At 46.7% G+C, this 27,517-nt stretch overlaps 1 protein-coding gene across 3 annotated transcripts in view; it reads right to left on the minus strand.

Annotated features, from left to right (window-relative positions):
• The window catches only part of Brd1 (bromodomain containing 1), a 48,096-nt gene extending 21,224 nt beyond the window's left edge, over positions 1-26,872 (minus strand). For 2 of the 3 annotated variants that reach the window (XM_038341559.2, XM_038341558.2), the window contains exons 1-7: positions 26,821-26,872; positions 21,982-23,362; positions 10,165-10,321; positions 4,965-5,096; positions 4,416-4,544; positions 3,639-3,951; positions 498-758 (exon numbers count right to left, since the gene is read on the minus strand). In XM_038341559.2, coding sequence (XP_038197487.1) covers positions 498-758; positions 3,639-3,951; positions 4,416-4,544; positions 4,965-5,096; positions 10,165-10,321; positions 21,982-23,348 — 2,359 coding nt within the window. In that variant the 5' untranslated portion in view covers positions 23,349-23,362; positions 26,821-26,872. Of the gene's footprint in view, positions 1-497; positions 759-3,638; positions 3,952-4,415; positions 4,545-4,964; positions 5,097-10,164; positions 10,322-21,981; positions 23,363-26,820 lie in introns of those variants that run through there. The other variant, XM_038341560.2, reaches the window with a different exon arrangement.
• Positions 26,873-27,517: the final 645 nt, after the last annotated feature.

A 27,517-nucleotide genomic window follows, 5' to 3' on the forward strand; every position in this document is an offset into this window, starting at 1 on the left:
CAGCAAGACAGCTTAGGGGTAGAGGTGTTCACAAGGCCTGACACCTGAGTTCCATCCCCTTATCCTGTTAGCTGCCTGGAGAGAACCTGCTCACACTAGTGTCCTCTGACCTACACACACAAAGTAAAAACAATGTTAGGTTGTCTAATCATCCAATATACTCTGCCTCCATTTACAAACTACAACAAAGATATTTCTTATTCCTACCATCTTCAATACAATATCAGATCTAAACTATCCTTTTAAAAGTCTTTTGAGCTCAAGTTCAAGAAAATCTCATCCCATGCCTTAAGCTTGTAAACTAAGTGCTAAAGTACAGCACAGACAACACCCGCCAGAACATCCTTTCAGAGAGCAACTAAAACCTGGAAGGAATAGCCAGTGATCAGAGTTCTGTGACCTTCAAAACTTACAAATTCATGGTTACTACAGGGTAACTCAGCCTGACAGAGGCACTCATGTCCATAGGTGTGGCCCTCCCACCCCATCATGCTTACCTTCCTCCCCTGTGTCTGGCCCCAGTGGAGCAGCATCATCTTCAAAGCCTCCTGTACTTGCCCCTATGGATGGGGACTGGCTGTGTTGCTGGCTCAGCTTGTTTCGGAGAAGAGCAATCTCTTTTTTGAGCAGCTTTGCCCGTTTACTCCGTGAGCCGCTGGACTTCATGGAGCAGGTGAGGTCCAACTTGTCCAGTAGCTCTCTCAGCTGCTCCTCCAAGCCCATGTGGGCCCTGTTGGCTGGGTCCAGCAACCTGTCCACTGAACCAAAGAACAGACATCATTAGTCACCTGATCCTTGGGTACCTCTAAGAATAACACACTGTTCTCAACTATCCTTTAGTCTGCCCATAGCCAAAGCTCCAGCTTCACATTTGATGTCACATACAGATTCCTCTACCGTCATTCTGAACCCGTAGGAAGGCTGTTGACACAAGGAGAAAAAAAAGACTCCTAAAAGAGAATTTCTCCTCCAGTCAGCTAGGACACAAAGGAATAGTGTAACCACAGCAGAGGATATACAGGTAACATATGTGGACTCTCCTGCAAAAGGACCCAACTCAGTTCTGTGTAGACAGCCCATTCCAAGTAAGGGGTACAAAGACTACCAGAAATGCATGAGACCCTCCCCCAGCACAGAAAGAAGATGGACTGCCAACAGAAGAGACAGTATGCAAACATGCTGATGTAAACTGTCTCCATCATCACCAATGTCATCCTAGCTGGAGTACTCGCATGAGTCACCACTGTCCGTGGACACTAGGCTGCAGAGTCCACAGGTCTCCCCAAATTCTACCAACAATGACTACAGAAGTCCTCAAAACTTAAGCCAGTAAAATGGCCAAAGAAATTCTTTAAACTTTGTGAAGATAAAACCAAAAGTAGCACAGGGGATCTGCCCAGACCTCGTAGCTGGCCCAGGAACCAAGTCCAGCTCAATTGCCCTGTCTATAAGAACAACACTAATTAGCATGGGAACATGAACAAAAGTCTCCCAATGGGCTGACTCAAGACTTATAGTTACACTATTTCTAGAAAAATCTCAAAGTTAATGCCTCAAATACATTCAAGTAAACAATTTTTTTTTAAATCTGAAACACCAAAAAGAAATAAAAAGAAATAACAGAGTAATATTAGTCCCAGCTTTTCAAGGCTCATTTCTTTCTGTTCTTTGGTTGTTAAGACAAAGTCTCACTATGTAGCCCAGGCTGTTCTCAAACTTGCAATGCTCCTTCCTCAACTTCCTGAGTACTAGAATTTAAGTCATGAACTACCATAACCTGCTCATCTACTTCTTTTTCAATAGGACCAGTATCTTCATTATAGTAAGGCTCAGGACAGTGGCAGCGGTACCCAGAGCTGGCCTTACCATGGATCACCCTTTCTTTCTACTCCAATCACTGAGGAAGAGATTTGTACTTTCCATTACTTTCCTCTGACAACAAGCCTGACATAGAAATTTATTTAGCAGTGGCAGAGTCAGTTTCCTGAAAGTGTCAACTTTGAGGCCTCCAAACACTGTCCAGCTAGAGAACATGAAAACTGGAAGCTGTGGGATCAAAAGCTCCCACATATCATGGGCTCCTGTTTCTAAGGACAGCCAACACCACCCAGAGCTCAGTCACATCCCCGGAAATCTACAATAGACAGAAGAGGCTGGATTACCAGCCTTGCCTCCCACATAGCCTGGAGAACAGAACACGGATGTACATAAAGGACTAAGGGTCACTCTATAATCCTGGGGGCTATCAGACTCAGCTCCAACAGAGACTGTTGGAGGAACATCTCAGCACGAGATGGTTCTGATCTAGCATACTGGACCTAGCTAGGCTGCAGAAATCTGTTACCCCCCCCCTCTGTGTGTGTGTGTGTTTCCAAGACAAAGCCTCATGTAACCCAGGCTAGCCTTACTTCACTAGGCAGAAAAGATGATCTTGAAATTCTAATCCTTGTACCACCATTTCCAGTTTTGTGCATGCTAGAAATGCACTACTAAACCAGAGTCCAGCCTGCTTGTATTTATTTTCTAATTATACTTTTTGGACCAGTTTTGTTTTTTCGACAGGCAACTCACGCTAGCCTGGAAATTACTATAGTCCTGACTGGCCTTGAGCTTGTGGCAAACCTCCTACTTTAGCTTCCTGAGTGCTGTGACTACAGATGTGTACCACTACACACTATCTGGAATTGTATCTATCCTGTACATCCCATGGGTGCCTAAGTACTGACAAACAGTCTCTCCAGGCCAGAAGCCAGTGGAAAAACAAAAGCAGAATCAGGACACAGTAACCAGCTGGATATAAAGAAAGAAAAGTACAGGAAAAACAAAGTCAGTAAAATCCTATCATTTTCCTGGACAGGGAATAAAAGAAGAAAAAGGAGGTCAAAACAGGAACACAGGACGTCAGGCTTTGGTAACAATTTTAAATACAGGAAAAATTCATGTTCCAGGGTGGACCACCAATCCATATGGACATTCACCTACTGAATAAACAATTAAGGGACAAAAGGTTTACAAGAACTGATGAAGATCAGATGTGGTAGTATATATCTGTTACACATACTGAGTTCCTAGCCAGCTAAGGCTACCCAGTAAGACCTTGTCTCAAAAACCAAAACCAAAACAAAAACACCCACCATGCTTCATGAGCAACACAACAGCATGTGCCTGGTGGAGCCCAAGGTACAAGCTCACCCTGGAGTCCTGGAGGGTTAGGTCAAGCACTGAAGACAGGCCCTCCATGAACACCCGCAAGCATCCAAGAAAAAGGGTCAGAGGCAAAGCCAATGTTAGCTCCTGCTTCTATTCCTCTCAGCTGAAATACAACTACCAATAGCACCTTCTCACTGTGAGGCCTCCTCAGAAGCAAAGTCAGGCCTTCGGATATGAATCCTCAACTATCTTGTCTTCACAGATCGATCATCTAGATCTGGACTCAACTAGACATCTGTTTCTTTGCAGTGGGTATGTGAAATGTGGCAAGACCCAAGCAAGACGTGCTGTGTGTGTAACACACAGGAGACAGGAAATGAAAGAGCACCCTCAGTAGCATTTATGCTGGCCGCATAGTGGAATCTTAACTCTATAGTCTGAGGGGAAAAGCACCTGCCATCTTCCTGGATGCAGAGCTGGATTCTTACCTTCTTCCCAGGAGAAAGGCCGCCGAGGGGCTGCAACAGGTCGCTCAGGCAGATGCATTCCCGAGGCCTCTTCCAGGCCAATGCTGTCCACCTCACGCCGGGCCTGCCTCAAAACAACACCTCCCTGATCTCGCAGCCTCACTGCAGCTCTATAAAACACGGTGTCCTTGGCATTGTACTTCATGCAGTTATCTACAATGAGATTAAAATCCTCCTCAAACGCATGGAGGTTTTTATACCCTTGAGCTTCTAGCCTTTTCCTCATTGTGGCAAAGTCCATGGGGTGTTTAATGTGATCCAAATAATCTGGTACCTAATTTTAGAGAGGAAAATAAACACAAACCAAAGGAAAATCAAAACATAGTGCATGCCATCTATACCAATCACACCTTATATACACAGCCGCCCCCCACCCTAGACTAATTTCACATAGCAACACTATGCCAATCCAAACTAAGCCCAATTTTTACAGGAACCTTCCCAATCTAGTTCTTTTAGCTACAAGTACATCAAGTGGAGTACCAGCAGAACTAACATCACCAATAGCTAAGTTCTGAGTAGAGCTTTTCACTTAGGCACTTTTAATGCTTTACAATGAAACATAATCTTTTACAATTAAAATATTATCCATTAAATATTAAACAATGCATTCATTAAATAATAATGCCAGTCAAGAATTCAAGCAACTTCTTTCCCAGTTATATGTTTACTAATTAAACAGCAGCACAGATCTTGAGTCACACATGAGACAGAACAGTGAGCCACAGCAATACGTACCTCCTTTAGACTCACAGGCTGGGCAAAGATTTTTGCAGGGTCCTTCTCCTGAAGCTGTTCCAGGACTGAGCGTAGCAGCACAGTCAGTGGTGTCAATCGGAGCTCCATAGCCATCTGCTCCACCTTCACCTGGCAACAAGTGTACACACAGTCTCAAAACAATTGTGGATATACCTCTCTTGGAGACCATGGCACCTCACATATTGCAGAGTCACAGAAGCAACACCCCAACCATCAGCACAGAGCAGCCTACATGCAGCCCACCACCATACCCCAAAGCGACTGTCTCTGTGCAAGGACATGTGCTTCTTCCAAAGTAGAGGTTTCCTTTAAGGCCCTTGCAAATTTAGGGGTGGCCACCCAAAAATGGTACCAAAGATACCATGGGACCAGCTATAGGATAGGGATGTGCTGTGGGGCAGGGGCAGCAGTACAAAGTCAGCAGGTACACAAGGGTCACTCTAGAGCATCTCCAGGAACATTCCACAACAGCAGCAAGAGGTTCATCCAGAGCCAGCCCTGGAGGCTGGCAGAACCCAAGGGCCTTACCTGCTCACGTTTGAGTTTCTCCCGCTTGCGTAGCAGCTCGATTAGCAGGCGTGCACGTTCTAGATCATGTCGCAGCCGCTGCCAGTACTTTAGCTTCTCTTTGGCAGCTTTCATCTCTTCATCATTTTCTCTCTAAAAGATTAAATAAAACTTCCCATCAGTCAAGCCTAAAGCTTCTTCCTGCCAGGGGTCTAAAAAGCTCACACAGGTTAAGACTAAAAGGGTTACCTGAGGCCTATTCTCTTTCAAGAGTCCCTGTGCTGTAACTAAGGTACAAAAGGGTCCAATATGGCCCATGGTACCAGGGATTCTTGGCTTGATCTCCAGGGAAGGGAGTATTGGAGGGAGCACAAGAAAGGAGGTATACAATACAAGGCTGAACTAACCTGACTGGCAATGGAATATTACACAGGCTCAGTTCTGGGCTCAGCAGGTAAGGTGTAGAGATCACTTCTAACCCCTTAGAGACAAGGATGGGCACTGCAGTCACCAGTCACACCTCTGTCTTCTCAGGTGACAGAGCAAGATACCAGACAGAACATGCCCTGACCTTGTCCTAACTTAGTTAGCAACCAGCAAAGCCCCTCTCTACCCAAGACATCAAAACCCAAATGCAGCACTGAAAAGTCAGGAGACACAGTGGTAGGAAAGCAGTCTGATACACAGAGGTCAGTGCTGGAGCTGCTCAAGACTTCTAAGTAGAGTAAAAAGCCAAAACAGCCCACAATAGTCCAGGGGCCTAGTAGAGCCCTCAAGGCCAGAGTGTCCAAAAGGTACCCTTACAGGAACAAGAGCCACTGCCACAGAGAAAGCACACATCCCTTAATAGCAATCAAGGAACCCCAAGCAAAACCAGAGCCCTATTTATAAAGATTTTCCAGCCACTTTCCAGGAAAGTCAACATGCCACATACTCTCAGTATCCCATGTTTCTTGTTCAACCAAGATCCCCAGAGCACTGTTCCCCAATCCAGATCTCACTTTCAGGCTACCCATACTCCCCTTTCTGCCACCCCAGAGTGAGCCTGTCCAAGACCCCTGGTCCTCATGCAACACCACAGTGGTCATTATCCAAAACTAATACTCTACTCTCTGCTCTATGAATATGAAACTACCTCCTCCCTGACCCCAGGATAAAAGGTGGAGAACGGCTACTCCAGAAGTCTATCCTCCTGTACTGCTGCTGGACAGCAACCCAGAAGTACCTACATCTGCCGGCCAGAAACAAAGTGATGCCATACAGCTGCAAGGTACAGGCCACAGACATGAGACCCTTCTCTCTCTAGATGGCTTTGCTTTTCATGGCCCATCTTCAGAGGGCACCACAGCAGAGACTCTGTAACCCAGGCTACCAGCACACTGGTCAAGGATGTAGGGTATCTGGACAGTGTTACCACCCAAACTGTATGTACAGCCACCCGTCATGGTATGAAAGCAATGGCACAGGATGGCTGGAGCATAATCTGTCTCCACCCACATACTTCAGTGCCCACAGCAGTGAAGAACTGCAGGGTATACCTGGTATTACTGAAAATTTTTAAGCATTTAGTTGGGGTTGATGACAGCATCATCCATGTATACACAAAGTCAGTAAATACATGGAAAGGTGAATCAAAAAACAAATGCCACCAGGTATGACAGTGCATACCCTTAATTTCAACTCTCAGAAGGCAGAAGCAGGCACAAGCAGAGTGCTGTGAGTTCAAGGCCAGCCTATTCTACACCATAAGTTCCTAGTCAACCCTGCCCCAAAACAAACAAAAAAAGAAAACAAATATCCTAACAACATCCAGGCAACTTCTTGCCTACTAGTTGGAAACAGACTTTAAGTAACCAAAAGGACATTTGGCCTGCAAACCCCTGTAAAGCAAAGGAAATCTCCAGATTACTGATAGACCTATGCTTGTATATTTAAGGACAAGCAAAATGCAGTGGCTTTCTTTCCAAGGATTGGTTTTAATTTTAAAAGGTACCCGTACTCCAGCATACTACAGGATCATGAAAAATTGAGCCTGTATACATATCACTCATTAAAAAAAAAAAAAAAAAACCAGCTTGCTTGTTGCTGCTCTGCGGAAGTCTATTTTTCTACAAAGAAGTCAATGTCAGGAGGTTAGAAGTAGAGTGGTTTCTGAAAAGGAGAAGTTCAGAAGTGGTCACCCACTGCCAAGAAGAAACACATGCACTCCAGTGTGTCCATTCCCAACACATGCCAAGATCCAGGTACCAGGATAAGGGAAGATGACCAGACCCAACCCTATAACAAGGACCAGTTCAGCAGTGAGGCCAACACCCACCATACTGGGGGAACAGGTCAGCTCATCTGTGAAGCACAGGGCAGCTAGGCTTAGCCAAGTCAGACTTGTCAGAGTCCCAGACCTAAAGGGTGTTATGAGCAGGATGGTGGAAGTAGAGGCCCCAAGGAGTTAATGGGGCAGGAAAAGAGGAAACAAAAAAAAAAAAAAAAAAAAAAAAAAGCCAGAAACTGTTTGGCCATCCTAAACTACCTCCTTCCTAGCACCGCTTCAGCAGATGGCACAAGATCAGAGCCTGTCTTTTCTACCAGACCAGTGTGTCTTTTCTGCACACACCTAGGGAAGCCTCTCTAATGGCAACACTGGTAGTCTCAGGTATAGCACCATGAACTCAGTGACATCTCTCAGAGTGGCTCATTCTATTCTACTGTCCCTCAACCCCATCGCCCAAAATGTCAGTCATGGTAGAGAAGAGGTCTGTCTAACAGTCTTCTCCCAAAGTCTGGCTGAGCACAGACAACCAAAACCAACAGAAATCAAATTCTAACATCACTTATTTCTAGTTAAAAACTTATCAAGGGCTAAGATGGAGCATGTGCTTTGCTCCAATGGCAAGGTTCAGGCCATTTAAAAGAGAGAGAGAGAGAGACAGAGAGAGACAGAGAGAGAGACAGAGAGAGAGAGAGAGAGAGAGAGAGAGAGAGAGACAGGAGAGAGAGACAGGAGAGAGAGAGAGACAGAGAGACAGAAAGAGAGACAGAGAGAGAGACAGGAGAGAGAGAGAGAGAGAGAGAGAGAGAGAGAGAGAGAGAGAGAGAGAGAGAGAGAGAGAGATATCAAGCCTTAATCACTAGGACAATGTGGGTGCAGTTTACAGCCTTCGGCTTCATGTCCCCGTCTGATCCAACACTGCATAGCAGGCCCTTCTGCCATGGGTAATGCCTTCTACTTCTCTTTTTGGTGATTCTAGAATGCCCTAACCCAGGAACACCACGTGACTTGTATTCACAAATTGCTCCCCCTCTCTGATGGCCTCAATGTCCTCTGCAAAAAGGGACAGCTGGCAGCAAATACTCTTCTTCACAGACCTGCCTCTAAAAAGATGGGTCTAAATGAGTACAGCACTGGACAGCTTTTCTGGAGTACATGGGATGACCCTCTGGAGGGCTGTCTTTGCCACCTTGTCTTATCACACTCCTTCTCTTTCTTCCTCCATCTCTCTATACAAGTCACCCACAGGCCTTCTGGCAACTTATGTTTGTCGTTATAAGCTCCCATGTATACAACAAAGAAGCCAACAGCTGTATGCCCCACTACTGTATTGATGGCATTTCATTCTTATTGACAACCTACCAAAAACACTCCTCTGTGGTTCATGCTTAGCTTATTTAGAGAGTATTCTCTAGCTCAAGACAAGACATGAGGTCTGGATCTCCATGTCTCTCCACATCTTATTTCCAACACTGTTACCATCGCATAAACAAAGACCAAAAGCAGTGCCCAGTTTTGATAAACACTCCCCCACTTCATGACTAATATCCCTCTAAGACCTTCTTCCCCTCTGGTACCCAGGACAAGCAGACATGCTGGGAACCGCCAGTGGAGCTGTGCTCTGAAAGAACAGCAGCATCTCAACAACAAGTGAGGTAAAGAACATGGTTGATTCACTCAACAACCAAAACAGTCTCAATGTGCTAGACACTTCAAAACTTAGTGATCCCCTGATAGTCCTCAGATGGGGCAGCTTCATAAAACCCAGTAGTCTTCAAGGAGGCAAGTGTCCCCAATGAATAGACACAGGTGATCTACAGAATCTAACAGAGAAGACCTGACACTTGGGGAGGCCCTGGATTGCCCCTTCCACTCAGATCAGACCTACAGTCCAGCAAGTTCTTAGATCCCAGAAGAGTGACACTTGGCCACTTGCAGATGCGGGCATCTAATTCACACAGCAGGACTCCAGTACCACAGCTCATTCCACAGCTGTGCCTCAACAGGTTTCTACAAACTTAACTTCCATTAAAGGTGGCTGATATTTTACAGATCTAAAGATTAGCCCCTCCCATGAGTAGCAGTAGAGGCCACCAGACATGTATATTTGGGCAATGTAGAGAGGAACTGTGTGTGTGACATCCACAGAAGATAATTCTTTCCTCTTTAAGATAACCTCTAATATTACGGACAAGTTTGTTTAAATTTGTTCTTTTAAAAAGTCACTTCCTTGGGAGCTAGAGAGATGGCTCAGTAGTTAAAAGCACTGGCTGCTCTTCAAAAGGACCCAGGTTCGGGCTGGAGAGATGGTTCAGCGGTTAAGAGCATTGCCTGCTCTTCCAAAGGTCCTGAGTTCAATTCCCAGCAACCACATGGTGGCTCACAACCATTTGTAATGAGGCCTGCAGGAAGAATACTGTATACATAATAAACAAATAAATAAATAAAAAAAAGGACCCAGGCTCAATTCCCACCACCCACATGGAAGCTCACAGCTGTCTACAACTCCAGGACCCACCACTCTCACACAGACATACACGTAAACAGAATACCAATGCACATAAAAATAAAACTAAAAGAAATTTAAAAGTCACCTCCTCAACTCCTCTCCTCTTCCTTGTTATGGTCAATGCTAAGCCAACGATATACTCAAGGCCCAGCACAAAGATCCCCACCCATCAGGTCCAGGCTGTCATCAGGCCTCCCTTTCCAACTTCTCTGGCAAGTCCTTTCTCTCCCTGGAACTGGCAGTCTTAGACATAGAGCAGACACCCATCAGCGTATGCAAGAGTAGGGAAGGAAGCACAACTCAACACTGAGCTCACGCCATACTCTGCAGCTTAGCAGCTCAAAGCCCAGAGGTCAGCACCACATCCAACCTGAGGGGACAGTGTTTGATCAGTGTGTTAGGAGGCAAGTGACACTGAAAGGTGGATGAGGGCAATGTGCACGTACCTGCTGCGTGTTTCTCTGGGACTGCAGGCTGGACTGGAGCCGCCGCAGCAGGGGAGCACCATTCCTAGACAGCCTTTTGAGTAACCAGTAGCTGTGGGCTCGCTCCACAAACTGCTTCTTCCGCTGAATGGCCACCTGATTCGCAATCCTATTTAATCTAGAACATGGAAAAACTCAGAGTTTAGCTTTGAAAAAAGCATTATTTTAAGTGTGTTTGCATTTAGAAAACTAGATAGGACGTTACTTTAGTAACACTGCAGGTCTCTCCCTGAGTCTTGACACATATTATCTATGGCCCTGTACTATGAAAATAGTTCTTAACCTTCAGCTATCTGGAGATTTCATCCACCAAAATAGTCATCAGGTCAAATGTCCAAAAAGAAACACAGCTGACCAAACTTTCAACATGTTGATCCTCTGTGTGGTGTCCTATCTACACGCAGACAGAGCAGTGTTGACCACTGTCAGCTAAGATGCTCATGGCTGAACTCTGAGGTCACAGCTTGCTCTCACAGGTGGCACTACCTGCCCTGGTCCCACTCCATCCTGAAGAGAGAACTACCTGAAGCAGAGCAGCCCACCAGCTCAGGCTGGGAACACAGTCTGTTCCTAATAAATGACAACCATCTTCTGAAGACACTTCAGCCTTCGGGGACTAGAAATACAAATCTGTATAAACCTCTGCAGCAGGGGGCTAAACCATCAAGCCTTTCAAGGCTGGCCAGAGAGCTTCTCTGTTCCTTTCCACCATTACTTTCGAAGAAGAGCTCAGTGCGCCTCACAAGAGCATTGGAAAACAAGCTCCACCAAAATCACAATTTCAACAGTACAAAACTACAAAAGGCCACAAGGTGTTCCTTCATTGTGCATTACACAACAAAATTTTAGAACTGACATTAAAAGCTTCTAAGTTCACCTTAAAAATAAAAAAAAAAAAAAATTTAAAAAAAAGAATCAAATTAAGTTCTGGCTTCCTCTTGAGAATGCTGCAAATCCTGAGGCTGCAGTCTCCGGCCAGAGCTCTGCCAGCTCTACCACCCCTGTGGCTCTGCATGTTCAGTAGGGGTGGGTCTGGCACCAAGACCGTGCATAAAGCCTATCTCCAATGACAAAGCCACCAAAAGACACTCAGATGAAGACAGAAAAGTGCAACAGAAGGCAAGTGACAGACACCTGAAGATGTACCAAAGTCCACAAGAAACTATGTCCATGGGTCAGGCAGGCCTGGTCACTTCCTAAGCTGCTTTTCTGGGTAGTTTTTGTTTTCACCACTTGGATCGTGCTTAACATCTGCATAGTAAACTATATAAATTCCAGCAACATGTAAAGGACAGAGGGCTTTAACATGGAAATAATGTTTAATATTACACTTAGAGTTATTTTAACATCACATGAGGCAGTACATATACAAGATTTTTTTTTGGTGGGGGAGGGTGGTTGTTTTTCAAGATGGTTTCTCTGTGTAGTCCTGGCTGTCTTGGAACGCACTCTGTGGACCAGACTGGCTTTGAAGTCAGAGATCCACTGGTCTCTACCTCCAAGCGCTGGGATTAAAGGTGAGTGCACCACCACCATCAGGCTCAGGGACAAAAAAATTTTTTAACAATTAAAAACCCGGGGCTGGAGAGATGGCTCAGCGGTTGAGAGCACTGGCTGCTCTTCCAGAGGTCCTGAGTTCAATTCCCAGCAACCACATGGTGGCTCACGACCATCTGTCATGAGATCTGGCGCCCTCCTCTGGTGTGCGGGCATACATGGAGGCAGAATGTTGTATACATAATAAATAAATCTTTAAAAAAAAAAAAAAAAAAAAAAAAAACAATTAAAAACCCCAAAAAAATGCTGGTTAGCAATTTGTTTTAAAAAAGAATGACTCCAATCTCATTTTAAAAAAAAATCCAGCCAGGCATTGGTGGTGCACACCTTTAATCCTAGCACTAGCACTTGGGAGATACAGGTGAGAGCATCTCTGTGAAGTCAAGGTCAGCCTGGTCTACCGATTGACTGCCAGGACAGGCTCCAAAGCTAAACAGAGAAACCCTGTCTCAAGAAAAAATAAAATTAAAATCAATAAAAATAAAAATCCACCCTTTCTCTAATGCAAAAATTTGGAAAAATGTGAACAGTTTGCAAGTTGTAAACGAAACTGTTAAATACATAAAAATATATTGAAAATGCACCCTACAGGTATGTATCCAAACACCATCTGCAGAACCTGCCTCACCTCTGGTGAGCAACCATGTGCCTTGGAGAAAGAGATGGACAAAAGGCACAATACTATAAGCCCACCAGAAGCAGACCAGTCAAAAGCAAATATGTCTACTTATTCATCCCACACTCATTAAGCTCCAAGGCCAACTACTAATTCAGAGAAAGCACGTGGGAGAAGAACAGGCCAAGGCACACCACTAACAGGCCATCAAATAAGTCAGGCATGAGACCCACAGCACACAGGAACCTGGAAGAAGAAGTGACCAAATGGACCCCTAGAAGGAAAGAGGTGCTACTCCACTCGATATAATTTGTCCCAGATCTCTGGTGTGATACTGGTACCCAAAAGGGAGACCTAACGCTGGCCACTCCCTGTGCTTTGGCTTCCTATCTTACCATGTCATTTCTATTTCCCACACATGCTCCTGCCATGATGCCATTACTCTGATGTGATTCAGCCAGAGAATAAATTGATGTGGTGCCCAATTTTGCACTTTCAGCTCCCCAAACTGTGATCTCAAAAACTTTTCTTAATAGAGTACCCAACCTTGTCTACTCAGTTTTTATAAGTAAAACTGATACAGGTACTCCATCAAAGGCACAAGGAAAGCAGGATTATCTAGGGGAAAGCTCCTGAAGCGAGCCCTACAAGTCAGAGAGCACTCAGTCCCTGACGACGGAAAGGGACTGTGCAGGGGCTGCAATACGCAGTCTCATGTGACACGAAGTAGTTACAAAAGCGTTTACTTATTAACCACACATCTGTTCTGTGAACTTTTTGAAATTGTAGTCTATTTAAAAACTTTAAATGTTGGCAAGAATACACTCAAAGAGTTCCTCAAGCCTTCCTGAATATAGCTAATAAACAAAAAAAGATACAAGAGAAACTCAGTAGACCCATTTTTGCTGAAAAGTTTGAAGAGAATGTTTGCAAAATGAAGATGGCAAGTGACTCACATACCCTAACCTTTGGAGGAGTAGGTTTTGCCCACTTTTAGCTAGAAAAAAATCCTAGGCCTAAAGTGGAAGTCAGCTGATGACAACAAGCTTGAGACTTCTAAGGAGGCTGTTTTTATAGACTACTCATAGCTGTGACCAGGATTTCTAGCACCTTAGCCAATAAAAGCAAAAACCAGGACGAAAGCAGGGCATGTAGACACACCTGTCATCTAGCACTCAAGACTCTAAAGCGGAAGGATGGAGAGCTTGAGGTCAGCCCAGGCCGCACATAGACACTGTCTCAAAAAGTAAAAATGAAAACAGCAAGAGAATTAAATTAAATTAGTCTCATTCTAACACTAATAGTCATCCATGGAAATAACTAGTCTTTTAAAGCTACACTGACACCAGGGATGGTGGCACACCCCTTTAGTCCCAGCACTCAGGAGGCAGAAGCAGACAGATTTCTGAGTTCGAGGCCAGCATGGTCTACAGTGAGTTGCACAACAGCTGGGATACATAGTGAGACTGGTTTTTGTTTAGTTTGCTTTTTTAAAGTCCTATGTAAACAGCAGAGCAGGTTGTATAGCATCAATCAGTCCCCTCTGGCCAGCTCAACAGGCAGGCTGCAACTGTGTCTGGATAAAGAGCAGAAAGATCAGAAAGCCCACCCAAACAGTTACTTTCAGACATTGTTCACAAAGATAGGATTTACAATGTATCAGGGGTTGGAGAGAAGGCTTAGAGGTTAAGACTGCTGGCTACTCTTCCACAGTTCAATTCCCAGCAAACACATGGTAGCTCACAACCATCCGTAATAAGATCTGGTGCCTTCTCCTGGTCTGGCCTGCAGACATACATGCAGACAGAACACTATATTCATAACAAATAAGTCTTTTTTAAAAATTGTAAAAAAAGAGACATTTACAATATATCAATATAAAACAAAAATTCCTGAATCTTTGCAAAGTCACAAAATACTTATGCTACTTTTGCCTTTGGGGGTATCGTTGTTTTGAGACAAGGACTCCCTGGCCCCTCTCAATATTAGTCAAGTGTGGTGGTACGCACCTTTAATTCCAGGACAGCCAGAGCTATGTAGAGACCTTGTCTCAAAAAAAAAAAAAAAAAAAAACACAGAAACAAAAAACAGGCTAGAGATGGCTCAATGGTTTGGAGCACTGGTTGCTTTTCCAAAGGACCTGGGTTCAGTCAGTTCCCAGCACCTACAAGGCAGCTCAAAACTGTCTTTAACGTCAGTTCTAGGGGTTCCCACCAATGGCACATAAAATAAAATTTAAAACAAAAGCCCTATGTGAATAATGAGGTAGTCCCTACCATTATTCATATAGAACACTGCTATAATGGGGACAGCCATGTAGTCATGGGGACAGTCAGCAGAAAGCTCCAAATATCATGAGTTACCACTCTACTCCACTCAGCAACGCTGTGGAGCCGGACCAAGAAAACAAGTAAGTAACTGTGGGGCTGTGAGGCCACAGGAAGGCCAACAGCAGAACCACCAGCAGTATGGAGGGAATAGGCACTTAGGCTCTCTCCTATCATCCTCAACAAACAATCTTAGGACCCAAGGCTCCTGAAGGAAACATGGAAAAATTCTCTGACCTATAGGATGAGATGATTTTAAGTCTGACCCAAAAGACACGGTCCACACAGAAAAGGACTGACCCACAGGCCAAAACTCACTTCATCAAAAACTATAAATCTACAGTTATAAGATTTTTTGTTTTTTTTTTTTTTGTTTGTTTGTTTTTCAAGACAGGGTTTCCTTGTAGTTTTAGAGCCTGTCCCGGAACTAGCTCTTGTAAACCAGGCTGGCCTCGAACTCACAGAGACGCCTGCCTCTGCCTCCGGAGTGCTGGGATTAAAGGCCTGTGCCACCACTGCCTGCCCAGCCAGTTATAAGAATCTTTATCCACTGCAGGGTCATGGACAGAGTCACATGGCTGGACCTTGTTTCTAACAAGGAAAAGGGAAACACAAGCAAGGGAGAACTGGCCAGTCGCAAGAACTTTTGAATTACGTTGCTGAACAAATGGGTTCTCTGGACTTTTTAAAGCTTTTATTCTTTTCTTTTTTTTTTTCTTTTTTTTGGTAAATCATAGCTATCACTAAAAATGAGTGAGAGCTACAATGATTAGTGCTTGCTGACTCAGCACAGGGAGGGGCAAGCAAGTTCAAGTGATAGCAGGACACATATGTAAACCGCCGAGAGGGGTGTTAGATAGGATAACCCGCTTACACCCACCTACACCGTAACAACTGTGGCAACATACATCCACCCCAAAATCCATATCCAGACTGCTCCTTCAAAGGTTCAATACCGTACAGCCCCTTATCATCAGAGAATGGCTTCCTTCATGCTGCAGGGCCACTGGAGATGGCAGGACAAGGCATGCAGGTGGAGGGGATAGCTACCTAAGTTTAAATAATGCACTCCAGGAGTGTGCACACATGCGAGCGCATACGTGCATACCTGAGCGCGTGACAGAACCGACCACCCCAGATGTTTGTCAACACTGCTAGAAGAATAAGAACAGGGACTGCAGGACTCCAGGTGACCCAGTCTCTGCTACATTTGATAATTCAAATTTTGTTAGTCTCTAGGTTTTTCCTTATTTAGAATTTTCTTGGCAAAAATCATGAGAAGTGGGGAAATAACACGTCTACTATGCACGTGCACAGGTCCAGACTCTCTGCAGATGCTCCACACAACTCATTTCTGGAGAGTGAATCTGTGAAACCAGCCCAACATTTCCCACACATCCTCAACTTTATAACAAACTCCACTCATGTTCACAACAGCTCCATGGTCAGATTAGCAAGAGTCTCTCACCTTATAGCATCAATAAACAGAATTAAAAAGTCATGAAAAAAAAAAGTATTATTTTAAAGTCTTGGTTTTTGCCTCCAAGAATCTCTAGGCATAAAGCACATAACACCTTCTGGTCAACAGATGGCCATGTGAAGCCTGGACTGCCAAGACCACAACCGTCACAGTCACAGAGAGAGATCTGGCAAGTTGGGCATCCTCATGGCTGCCTATAATAAGACAGTCACCACAAAGAAATGACCAGCAGCCAAGATCTCAGCGGTGGCAGCGCAACTGTGGCCGAGGCCAATTTTATTATTAATGCTATCAAATGGTTGACTCCATGAGATAGTGAGAAGTGGCTCCTCTCAGACCCTCCAGGACCTCTCACAATGCCCATGTAGGGAAACTTCCCAGCCTACCCAGGTCACTGACAAACCAGTACAAAAGAAGGAGAACGGAAGCACCATGGAGAAGGAAGACACAAGGTGACCTGAGGATGAACACTTACTCTACCATCAAAGGAAAGACTGGCCAAGCAGAAACAACCCTCAGTCTAGAATTGTCTTCAAGCCTCGCCACAGATGTCAGACTACACACCAGGAAACAATACTCCTCCCAAATAGCATGATAAAACAGACCAACAACTGAGCTGAAGAGATGGCTCAGTGGTTAAGAGCTCTGCCTGCTCTTCCAAAGGTCCTGAGTTCAATTCCCAGCAACTACATGATGGCTTACAGCCACCTATAATGAGACCTGAAGCCCTCTTCTGGCCTGTAGACACACATGCCAGCAGAACACTGCTTTTAAAAAATAAAAAAACATCACCCACAGAGAACAGGTAGGCTCCATGTACCTGTGGGCAGCAACCCCTTTGGTAAACCCCTACTTCCAAAAATATTTACATTACAATTCATAACAGTAGCAAAATTACAGTTATGAAGTAGCAAAAACGTTATGGCTGGGGGTCCCCACAACATGAGAAACTGTGTTAAAGGATAGCAGCACTAGGAAGACTGAGAACCACTGCTCTACACAACCACAGGAGGAAGACTTTTTCCACATTCAAGCACAACTTCAGTGAACCAGAAGGCAATACCAGATAAACTCAAAAAGAAGAACGTTTTTCCAGGTAGCACAGAAGACAAAGACTGAAAACATCCAAACCCGGGAAGACTGAAGAGACTCAACAGTCACAGCACAGCAGCTGAATGGGTTTTGATACAGATACACACCCCAGCCCTGTGTCCACAGGACACTGCTCAGAGTCTCACCTGCCTACCTTCAAGCTCTCTGACTCCTTACCTTCCAGCTGGCCCAATGATCTGACACCTCAGAACAAAACAGTTATCAGAATGAGCTTCCTATGACTTGCAGGGTTTGAGCACTGTGTGAGGCAGGCAGGGTTACGTGTATGGAGCAACAGTCAGGCACTGAGATTACCTCTAGAAGGTGGATGTATACAGGACTTAGACATTGTGTCCTTCCCCATCGCAAAGACATAATTTAAAACCTATATCCAGAAGGGCACCTGACCATGCAAGGGGATGTGTGTAAGTCTCCACAATCCATGTATAAGGGTGTACACGGTTCACAGCAGAACACTAGCAATAAGTAACTAGGTGAACTAATGGAGGTCTTTTTTGTTCCCTTTGTTTGTTTTGAAAATTTGAAACAGTCAAACTTGGGTGTCTTGCTGACCTCAGGGTCCCTTCCCTTGGGCAGCTCTGGTACTAAGTTTACCCCACTGTCAGCTCTGAGTGGACTCACATGGACAGCAGCAGTAGTGAGACAGTAGGAACAATCTGCCCCCCAGCAATAAACTTCTAAAATAAATATCTACCTCTATTTCTGCAAAGTAACTATGATGACAATTAAAAGGAGGAGAAAATCAGCCACAATGGAGATACCCCCTCAGATGAGTGCCCAGGGACAATACACCCAGGCCCACTAGGGGATGGTGTCCAGATGGTGGGAACAGAGTCAGTAAGATGGGTGGCCTGTATACATAGATTTCAGATCAAAAATGGCACAGCTTTACAAGGGCAGGCTAATGTAACACATCGGAAGGCATGCTGCTGCTGACACTGTCTAAGGAGTAAACAGACCCACTGTTCCCCTAGACTGATTTGGCTCTTTCCACTCGCCAGGTACCAGGGTGGGCGCCCTGCCTTCCACACCACAGCATGTCGTTTTGTACTTTTCAGTTGGTTTCTTTCATGCTTCTTCCCTAATACCACTATAGTAGATGCATCTGCCTGCTTTCCAATGCCCTCCCACAGCAGCAAACACCCCTAGGTTGCTCTCAATACATGCAGGGCAGGGCTTCCACCTGGGAGGGAAGGGGCCAACCTGTGGCAGATGGAAATGTTTATCAAACACAGATGCTCTTTGACATAATAGTCAAATTTGACACACCAACAAGTCAAGAGTTCATTTCTTGCATCTCTCCTACCAAACAGCCTAGTTAAGCAATACAGTTCCTCACAAAGAGTTCTCGCTCATCCTCTCTGTGCCACTCACTGGAAGCTGTGGTTCACATCAGTGCGTCGCCAGCATCTCCAGAGTCTACGACACATACTGCTAGCCCGAAAAGGGCAAAGCTCCAAGTGTGTTTTGTACTGAATGCATAGAATGACATGGTAACTCAGTCAAGCATGCTGCTACACACCTTTAGTTCCAGTTCTCAGGATGCAGAGGCTGGTGGATTGCCATGAGTTTGAGGCTAGTCTAATCTACATAGTGAGTTCCAGGACAGCCAAAGCTACATAGTAAGACCACCTCAAAAATTAAAAAAAAAAAAAAGAAAGAAAGAAAGAAAAGAAAAGAAAAAGGAAAAGAGAAAAGCCGGGTGTAGAGGTACATACACCTTTAATACCAGCACTCCATAAGCAGAGGCAGAAGGATCTTTTGAGTTCAAAGCCAGACTGATCTATAGAGCAAGTTTCAGGAGAGCCAGGGCAACACAGAGAAACCCTGTCTCAGGGGAAGAAAAAAAAAGGTAAATCAAATCTTAAGTCAGGAACTAGCTATATAATTAACTGCCAGAAGCATGGAGGAGAAAAAAGGTACAAAACCTAACAGAATTCAATACTATACTCAAAAGCAAGAACTACTCTATCTAATGAAATACGTAAGTGTTCATATTCCATTTTTGTCTTTTTCCCAAAGTCAGATCAAGAACTGCCAATATGAATACCACCAAAGAAAAGGAGCCCCAGTCTCAACTCACTACTCAGGTATCTTCTGTACTGAATAAAATGCACAGCAATTATCCAAGTGGCTAGAGGCTTTAAGTCCCAAGCCAGATCTAGGCAGACAATAGCCACACACCCACTAGCAGTCACTCTCCTGGAAATAAAAAGTAGGGCCCTGCATAGCCAAGGCAAGAAAGTTAGCAGGCCTAATACTTCAGGGAACTTGTAGCCCTCTTCTGACTTTGGCAGGAACCAATCATACACATGGTGCACTTAAATATACGCAGTCAGCCAGGCGGTGGTGGCGCACGCCTTTAATCCCAGCACTCGGGAGGCAGAGGCAGGCGGATCTCTGAGTTCCAGGCCAGCCTGGTCTACAAGAGCTAGTTCCAGGACAGGCTCTAGAAACTACAGGGAAACCCTGTCTCGAAAAACCAAAAAAAAAAAAAAAAAAAACGCAGTCTAAACATTCTTACACACAGAGGAATAAATCTTAAAGCAGCAGCAGCAGTAGTAGCCAAGCAAGCGTGCTGGCTTACACCTGTAATCCCATTATTCAAGAGGCGGAAGCTGTGAGTTTGAGACCTGCCTGGGCTATATAGTGAGTTTGAGGCAAGCCTGGTCTACATAGTGAGATCCAACTCAAAACAAAATCAGACAAGACAGGACAGGACAGGATAGGACATGGTCAGCACCTAACAAACTGAAGCAAGAGACTCGCAAGTATGAAGCCAACCCAGCAGCATGCTTAGTAAGTCCCAGGTGATCCTGGCACAGATAAGACCTTGTCTGGGAGACATAAACCGGGCGCACCTCTTACCTGCTCAACTCTATAATAGACCCTGAAGTATTTAAAGCTTCAAGTTCTTTCCTCAACGGTTCTGGCCACAGAAGGCCAAAGAGCCTTTGTTCTCACCTGCAGATCCTCCTTCCCACAGTCCCACCCATCTGGCAGCTCTCATGTTCCAAACCTGAACATCAGGAACCACAAGTACAAGGATTGCACCCCATCACCTCAAACAGGTAATATCTGGCGCTGACCAGAGAAGTAGTGATAGACTGTTGTTTCATTTACTTCAGTTTTGGTAAAACTCAACTTTTTCATGGCTCTTGATATAACCCTATCCTTTCTGCCTCAGAAGCAGAAATCCCAGTTAAACTATCTTTGAAGTCAGGCTGAAAATTTTACCAAATACAGGCATGCTGGTTTTCACAGGGTCTGGTCTGAGCAATGGGTTATGCACTCTCTATCCATTCATGGGGTTTTCACAGGGTCTTGCCTGAGCAATGGGTTATAAACTCTCTATCCATTAATGGAGTTTTCAATGGGCCTTGCCTGAGCAGTGGGTTATGCACTCTATTCATTTTTGATTCACTAACTGTAAGGAGGTATAGCTCTACAATAACACAGCACTTACAAAAACTGTTTTAAACTCTGCTAATACAAAGACAGTGCTGGTTCCTTTTATGTTAAAACTGTGCTCCCAACTCAGCCAGTAACCTCATGGTGGCACCATAGTGCCCAACTCCAGTGTATAACACAAGCTAATAAGAATGAGCAACTTCTTCAAGTCAGACATTAAGAAAAAAAAAAACTAATGGTCACTGTGTTAAAGACAGCCTCAGCCCTTTAGCAATAAGAATATTCTGCAAGTCCACAGTCCACTCGTTTGCCAAGTAAGTGTTTTTACAAAGCAGTTCTGTCACCAATACCCATGTAAGCTGCTTCAGAGCAGCTGTCTGCTTCACATGAACATCACCATCTCAGCTTTACATACCTGACCAGACTTAAAGTCCATACCCTTCACAGAAAATTACTTCCTCCAGGCTCAGGGACAGGGTTCAAAAGGGTATTATGATGTGAAAAAGAACATTTTTCCTTTTACATAATGAAACAAAAAAGGCAAGCCAAGGAGTACAAAAGACACAGGGATTGAAGGCAATCAGGGCAGATTGAGGGGGATGTGAAGCAGTCTCTAAGTAGCATAGAAGAGCACAGCAGGACTCCTATCACCAGGAACATAGACTGTGGGCCATCACAGTCGCCCTTCTGGAGATCAGGCAACAGTTGCACTACTGAAGACATCATCAGCAAAAGAAGAAAGAAGTCAGGTGTGGTGGTGAGCACCTTTATCCCACACTTGGGAGCTGGAGACAGAAGATCCCTGTGAATCCAAGACTAGCAGGAAGACCATCTAGCTGCAGCTCCCAGTCTAGGCTCAGCTCAGGCGGCACCTTACAGAGGATGGCGGTTCACATTTCCAGCCACATGTTTTTCTTTAACTTTTTTACAAGGTCCCAAAATCTGGCAGTAAGTGAGCTTAAACATGTTACACAGATGGGAAGAAAACCTAGGATGCTATGAAATCCAGATGCCAGTGCGGCTGTGGCTCCTACAACCACGCCTACCTTATACTCAAGGCCGCTTAGTCACAAGGAATTGTAAATCATCCCAATCTATAACTTCTCTTACATTTTTGCCCCACTGGACAGTAGCAAACGAATGGAGACATGGCTTAAGAAACGACTCTCAGAAGGTACAACAGACAAATGGAGGGCTTCCTGCAGCCCTAATCTGTGTCCTCCATCAAGTCTGTCAATCCAGGCTCATCTGCTCTGAAGTTCAGATGCACTTACCTCTGAGGGGGAATATACGGAGCACACACGGTCGGCAGAACCGCACAGGGCTCAGCCAGTGTTTTCTTAGCCTTTTTTGCTTTTTTCCTGACCTTGGACGTAGACCTGACTGTTTTGACTGAACTTTCTTTTCGACAGACACCATTTTTCATTTCAACATCTCCATAAATGTTCAGAGGCCTCCGGGTACAGCCTGGAGGTGTGTGGACATCACAATAAGCAGTCTTTCTGACAGAGAACGTGGTACTGCCTCCAGTCAGCTCCTTCACAGGCTCCATCTTCATGTACAAGCCAGCCTTCTGGGCACATGTCACATGGAATGCTGTGTAGCAATTTGCTTTGTGGCACTGAATGCAGGCACCCACGCCTTTCTGCTTACAGAGGTAGCATGTCAGTTTCCACCGAGCAGGAGGTATGTTCCTCACACCATCGATGGGTTCAATGAATACCGTGTTGGCAAAGCCAACCTCTGGGATCCACAGGGCACATACCACATGGCCCCAGCGGTCATCGTCTGTCTTTTTGAAGGCACCACCCTTATTTGGGCACAGCACGCAATCCGCAGGGCGGGCCCGAGACTGCAGGCAGTGGCGGCAAAGCCACTGGCCCTCAGGGATGTAGGGCACCCCATAGCACTCCTGGTGCACAGCCAGGTTACACATGTCACAAAAGAGTATAACATTGCTGTTCTGACACTCCCCATCCATGCAGATGCAGCAAACGGCATCCTCATCAATCAAGGACTGCTGCTCGCCCTGCTTCTGGTTCTCACAATATGACTCCTTCTCAAAGCGATCCATTAGGAACTCAAACATATTCTGTGACACAGCAGAGACACAGTCACCCTTCCTCTTCTCATTGATGATCTCTAACCAGGCATAATCTTCCTCATCCATGTCATACTCTACTTCATTGTCCAGCTCCTCGGCTGACTTCTCAATGAATTTGTAGTACACAGGGGGCCTCCTGGGTGCAGATGGAGGACTATACTCCACAATCCGCACCTTGGGCTCAGGAAGGGCACTGGCTGAAGCTGGTGTGCCATGGGTGCTGGGGAGGGCTTCATTTTTCTTTTTAACTCTGTTGTTTTTGTGACGCTTAGTTCTTAAGCAAACAGGCGGCCTCTCACTGTTTTCTTTATTACTGTTGCATTCACTCATTTCTTGAGCAGTGAGGTCATCTTCTAGTATGATCTCCAAGGGATCAAAAATACTGATCCGATGCAAGCGTCCTTCAATTTCTATCTCCACCATCCTTTGAGCTTGTGCGTACGTTAATGTTTCTCGAGTGGGGGAGTGTTTAATACTGCACGGGGAAGAAGAATGCCTCGCTGCAGAGCCTCGATGACATCGTCCTTTCCTCCTCATTTGGCAATGATTACCTAAAATAAAGTCAATAACAAAGTTAATTCCATGCAGGATGACAAGATCAGAAAACCACAAAATATGCTTGGCTAACACTAACAAATCAACTCAACATCCCACAAATGAAGCTCTCGAAGCTTGAATACTTCTGAGACTTCCAAACAACTTCTCCTAGGACATTTCAATAGTGCCCATCACCACATCCAAGTAACGGTACTGATGGGCACAGAGGCAGAGGGAGCAGCTCTCAAGGTTCTTGCTGAACAGCTAGGGCACAGGTGCATACTACACATAAGTCACCATTTTAGATCAAGCCAAAAGTCCCCTATAAGCCGGGCAGTGGTGGTGCACACCTTTAATCCCAGCACTTGGGAGACAGAGGTAAGCGGATCTCTGTGAGTTCTAAGCCAGTCTGGTCTACAGCGCTAATTCCAGGACAGCTAAGGCTGTTACAGAGAAACCCCGTCACCCCCCCCCCCAAAAAAAAGAAAAAATTGCCTACAAAACAGCAACATTCCCTCCAGAGTTTGAGACCTTGGCCTCTTTCTCACAAGTATAGGATTGTTTTTCAGATAGACTTCACATCACATAGATACCTGTAGCCACAAAGCAGGCATGCTCAATGGCCACCTAGTCTTAGCAAGCCTTTTAGGTCTCCTTCCTCTTTTCCACTACTGCCCAGCTGAGGGCTCCTGTGAACCCTGTGCTGGGGGCCAGTAGCCTCCATCACTCAGTAGCATCAAGTAGTCCATTCTTCCCAAACACATCCTACAAACACACAGCCTTGTCAGGACGTAGAAAGGAACCCTGAACGGAGCTGTAGAATATCTTTGCCCCAAGCAGTCCAAAGTAGCTTCCACAGAGCCTAAGCAGTGACCACCCTGGAAACTCCCATGGGCAGCATCAGCCTTTCTCTTCATTCAGGCCAGGATCCGGCCATGTGCTGGGACACATACTCTTCAAGTCAATGTAGCTGTGGGCAAGAAGTCAAAAGGCATCTCTGCTGTCTTCCTGACACACTTGAAAATGCTCCTATCTTGCTCCAAAGAAAGGATGGGTTCCCACAAACCTCAAATAGCCTGCAGAAGTCGCCCCACCCCAACAAATCAAGAGTCCTTGTCACTGGCTCACATGCCTGAAAACTTCAATGCAAAGAACTGTTCATTTCCAGTGTGGACAAAATCGGGGTGCTGCCAGCCTACACTCCCACCTCATTGTAGAGGACTCCTCGCCTTTCAGTTTCCCTGAGGTGACTTGGTGTCTGTGCACCTTATGAGCGACATGCTGGTTCTGAACCACTAGTCAAGCAGGACAAGCACATGGAGCAACAACGGCAGAGACAACTCAAACTCTTCCCTCTAAAAGAGCCCACTTCACTGACAAGAAGCAGAAAACTTACTCCCAAGCATTCCAAGATGAACCGACAGAGCAGTCCAGATCACAGCTCTTGAGGAAGCCTGGATTCACAACCTCATAATTATCTTATCAGTCTTCGAGAAAAAACCCGCAAAGAGCAGACTTCACACTTTAAGTCCCAGAAAGAAATCTCTACAAATCGTATATGCAGTTTTTAAGATAAATCTTACAGGATGCAGGAACCCACGTTTTGTGTGAAAATTAGATACTATCTCCCTATGAACAGGAACAAGAAGACACTGGTCGGCCAGACCCAATGCACCTGCATCTGTGGGGCCTCGAGGAATCTACTCAACCCTGGGTTCTCAGGGAGCTGTCAGCAAACCCACCAGATCCAGCCCTCAGCCTCTAGCAGCATCCCTTAGGTTAAGACAGATGTACATACAAGTGTCAGCATCATATCCTGCACACAGAGAGAACCATGGTGCACCCACGGACACTTCACAAATCACTACCAGGACAGGGTAGAAGCAAAAGCTCCCAGATTAAAGACAAACATGTAATTTTCTCCTCTACAGTAAAGTACTATAACCAACCCTTCAAATCCCACATTTTTCTAGTGAGCACTGAAGGTCTTTAAACCACTTTTCGACAAGAACTGAACCTAATACTTAAAGGCCACAGCTGCTCTGTAATTTGAAAATGTAATTGTGACCCGGGGAAAGAGGGCATTTAACAGTACTGCTCAGTCCGGGGCCCAACAATCTCATCCGCTTCCTCGTTTTACCTATATCCGCCCAGCACTTTGACCCTCCGGCTCTGTGCAGAAACAAGCATTTCCATGGAGGGATCAGCAAAGGCAATAAGCATGCTTTCTCCAGAAATAACTGTGTTACACACATCCTAAAAAAGCTTTGCTGGCAAAAAAGAGGAAAAGACTCTATGCTCAAAATCAGCTCGGTTCATTTCCTGCCCTGGCGTTTGTAGGCAAGCTTCTTCCAGCTTCTTTTAACCCTCACTGTAAAAGCACGCACAGGAAAGAGACACACCTCTAACGGTGGTGTGACCATTCAAGGAATGAACACAGACTCAGGACAGCGCCAGACCCAGCAGGTGTTAAAAGAGTAAATAAATACCCCAACTCTGTAACTATATGTTACCAGATGACAGAAACTCTTAAAACAGTCGCAGCTGGGTGAAGGGAATGGCCTTCATTAAGGGGGCGTTTTCCTAGGTGTGTGTAAGTGTGTCACAACTGCAGTGCATGAAGAAGAGCCGTGTTTTCTGCAAATTATGCACAGGAAAGTTGCTTCTCTCCTAAAGGCCCAAGAAAAGTCGCGCACGCGCGTTCGTTTCTCAGCGTTTCCTGCACACATCCACGGAGTTTGGCGGAGCTGCAGGCTTGCTCCGGAGATAGCAGGACGCGCTCGACTTAGGAAATCTTCCGAGCCCATCCCTCTTCAAGGGAGTTTCCTGTCTTGGCAAAATAGATCGGACCTATCTGTTACATAATGCGACCCGCTCCGCACCGCCAAGACTACGGGTGAGGACTTGGGCAGACGCCGCGAGACCCCAGGCCTTCCGCCTCCTCCGCTGTCCGACGCCCGGCCTCGATGTGGCCCCGGCCGCTCAGACCGACAGCCGGGACGCCCAGAGCCCGCCCGGCCCGACTGCTTCCCCGCCTCCTGAGCCCCGCCGCCGGCTTCATTCTCTTGGCCGCGCCTCCCGCGCTGCGGAGGCCTCCTTCTACGCCTCTGTCTCTCCGACCCCGCCGTGGCCTCCGTGTCCCTCTCCACCCCCACCCGGCCGCGGCCTCCGCCTCCGCGATCCCGCCGCGGTCTCGCCTCCCCGACACCGGCCTCTTCGGCAAGCCGCCGGCACCCATCTCGGCGTCCCCGGGCGCGCCGACTCACGGCGGCCCACGCCGGCCCGGCCTTCTCAGTCCTCCCCGGCGTCCGCGCCCGCCAGGCCTCACGGCCTCCGGGCCTCGCCGTCCCGACTCTTCGGCCTCCCCGCCCGCGGACAATGCGGAGCCGCCGCCGCGGCCGCCAAACATGGCGCCGGCGCCTCCGCCCCGGCCGGCGAAGCGGGCGGCGAGCAGCGACCGTCAGACACTCACCTTCGGGGCGCCGCGGCCGCGGGAGCCCGGCGGGCGGGCAGGCGCGGGGGCCGGCGCGGCCGAGGCGGCGCTAATGGCGCCGCGGCTCCTCCGCCAACGGCCGCGCAGCCGAGCCCCGCCGGGCTCCGGGGCGCGCTCGACCGGCGGCTCCGGGCCCGCAGGGCGCCGCGGCTCGGGCGGGGTCGGCGGCGCCGGCACGGCCGGCTAAGGCCGGCTCGGGGCCCGGCCGGGCGGAGGACGCGGACACGGATCTACTCGGACGCCTGCCGAGGCGCCGCTCGCTCCCCAGCGAAGCAAACAATGCGGCGAGCGCTCCGCCCGGCGCGCTGCGTGCGAGACGCGCCCCGCCCGCCGCCGCCATGACGCGCGCCGCGCCAAGCCGGGATGAGGGGGCGGGGCAGGACGCGAAGGCGTGAGTGGGGTGACCAGGAAGGGTGGCTCTCTCGGGGTGTTAGGGTGGGGATCCTGGGGAGTGAGGAGGGAGAGGAGTGCAGAGTGGGGTGACTGGGAAAGGTGGTTCTGAGAAGAAAGGGTGGGGCTCCTGAAGGGTAGAGAGTGAAGGACAAGAGTGCTACAAGAGTGGGGTAACCAGGTGATGTTTACTAGGGGGTGCAGTGGCACTGAGTAGAGCGAGAATGCTGACCCTAAGGGGCAGGTATGGTTTCCTGAGAGGGTGTGTTTTCCAAGGGGGTGGTTC

The sequence above is a fragment of the Arvicola amphibius genome, chromosome 9 (genome assembly GCF_903992535.2).
Source record: "Arvicola amphibius chromosome 9, mArvAmp1.2, whole genome shotgun sequence".
In the NCBI taxonomy this organism is placed as follows: Eukaryota; Metazoa; Chordata; class Mammalia; order Rodentia; family Cricetidae; genus Arvicola; species Arvicola amphibius.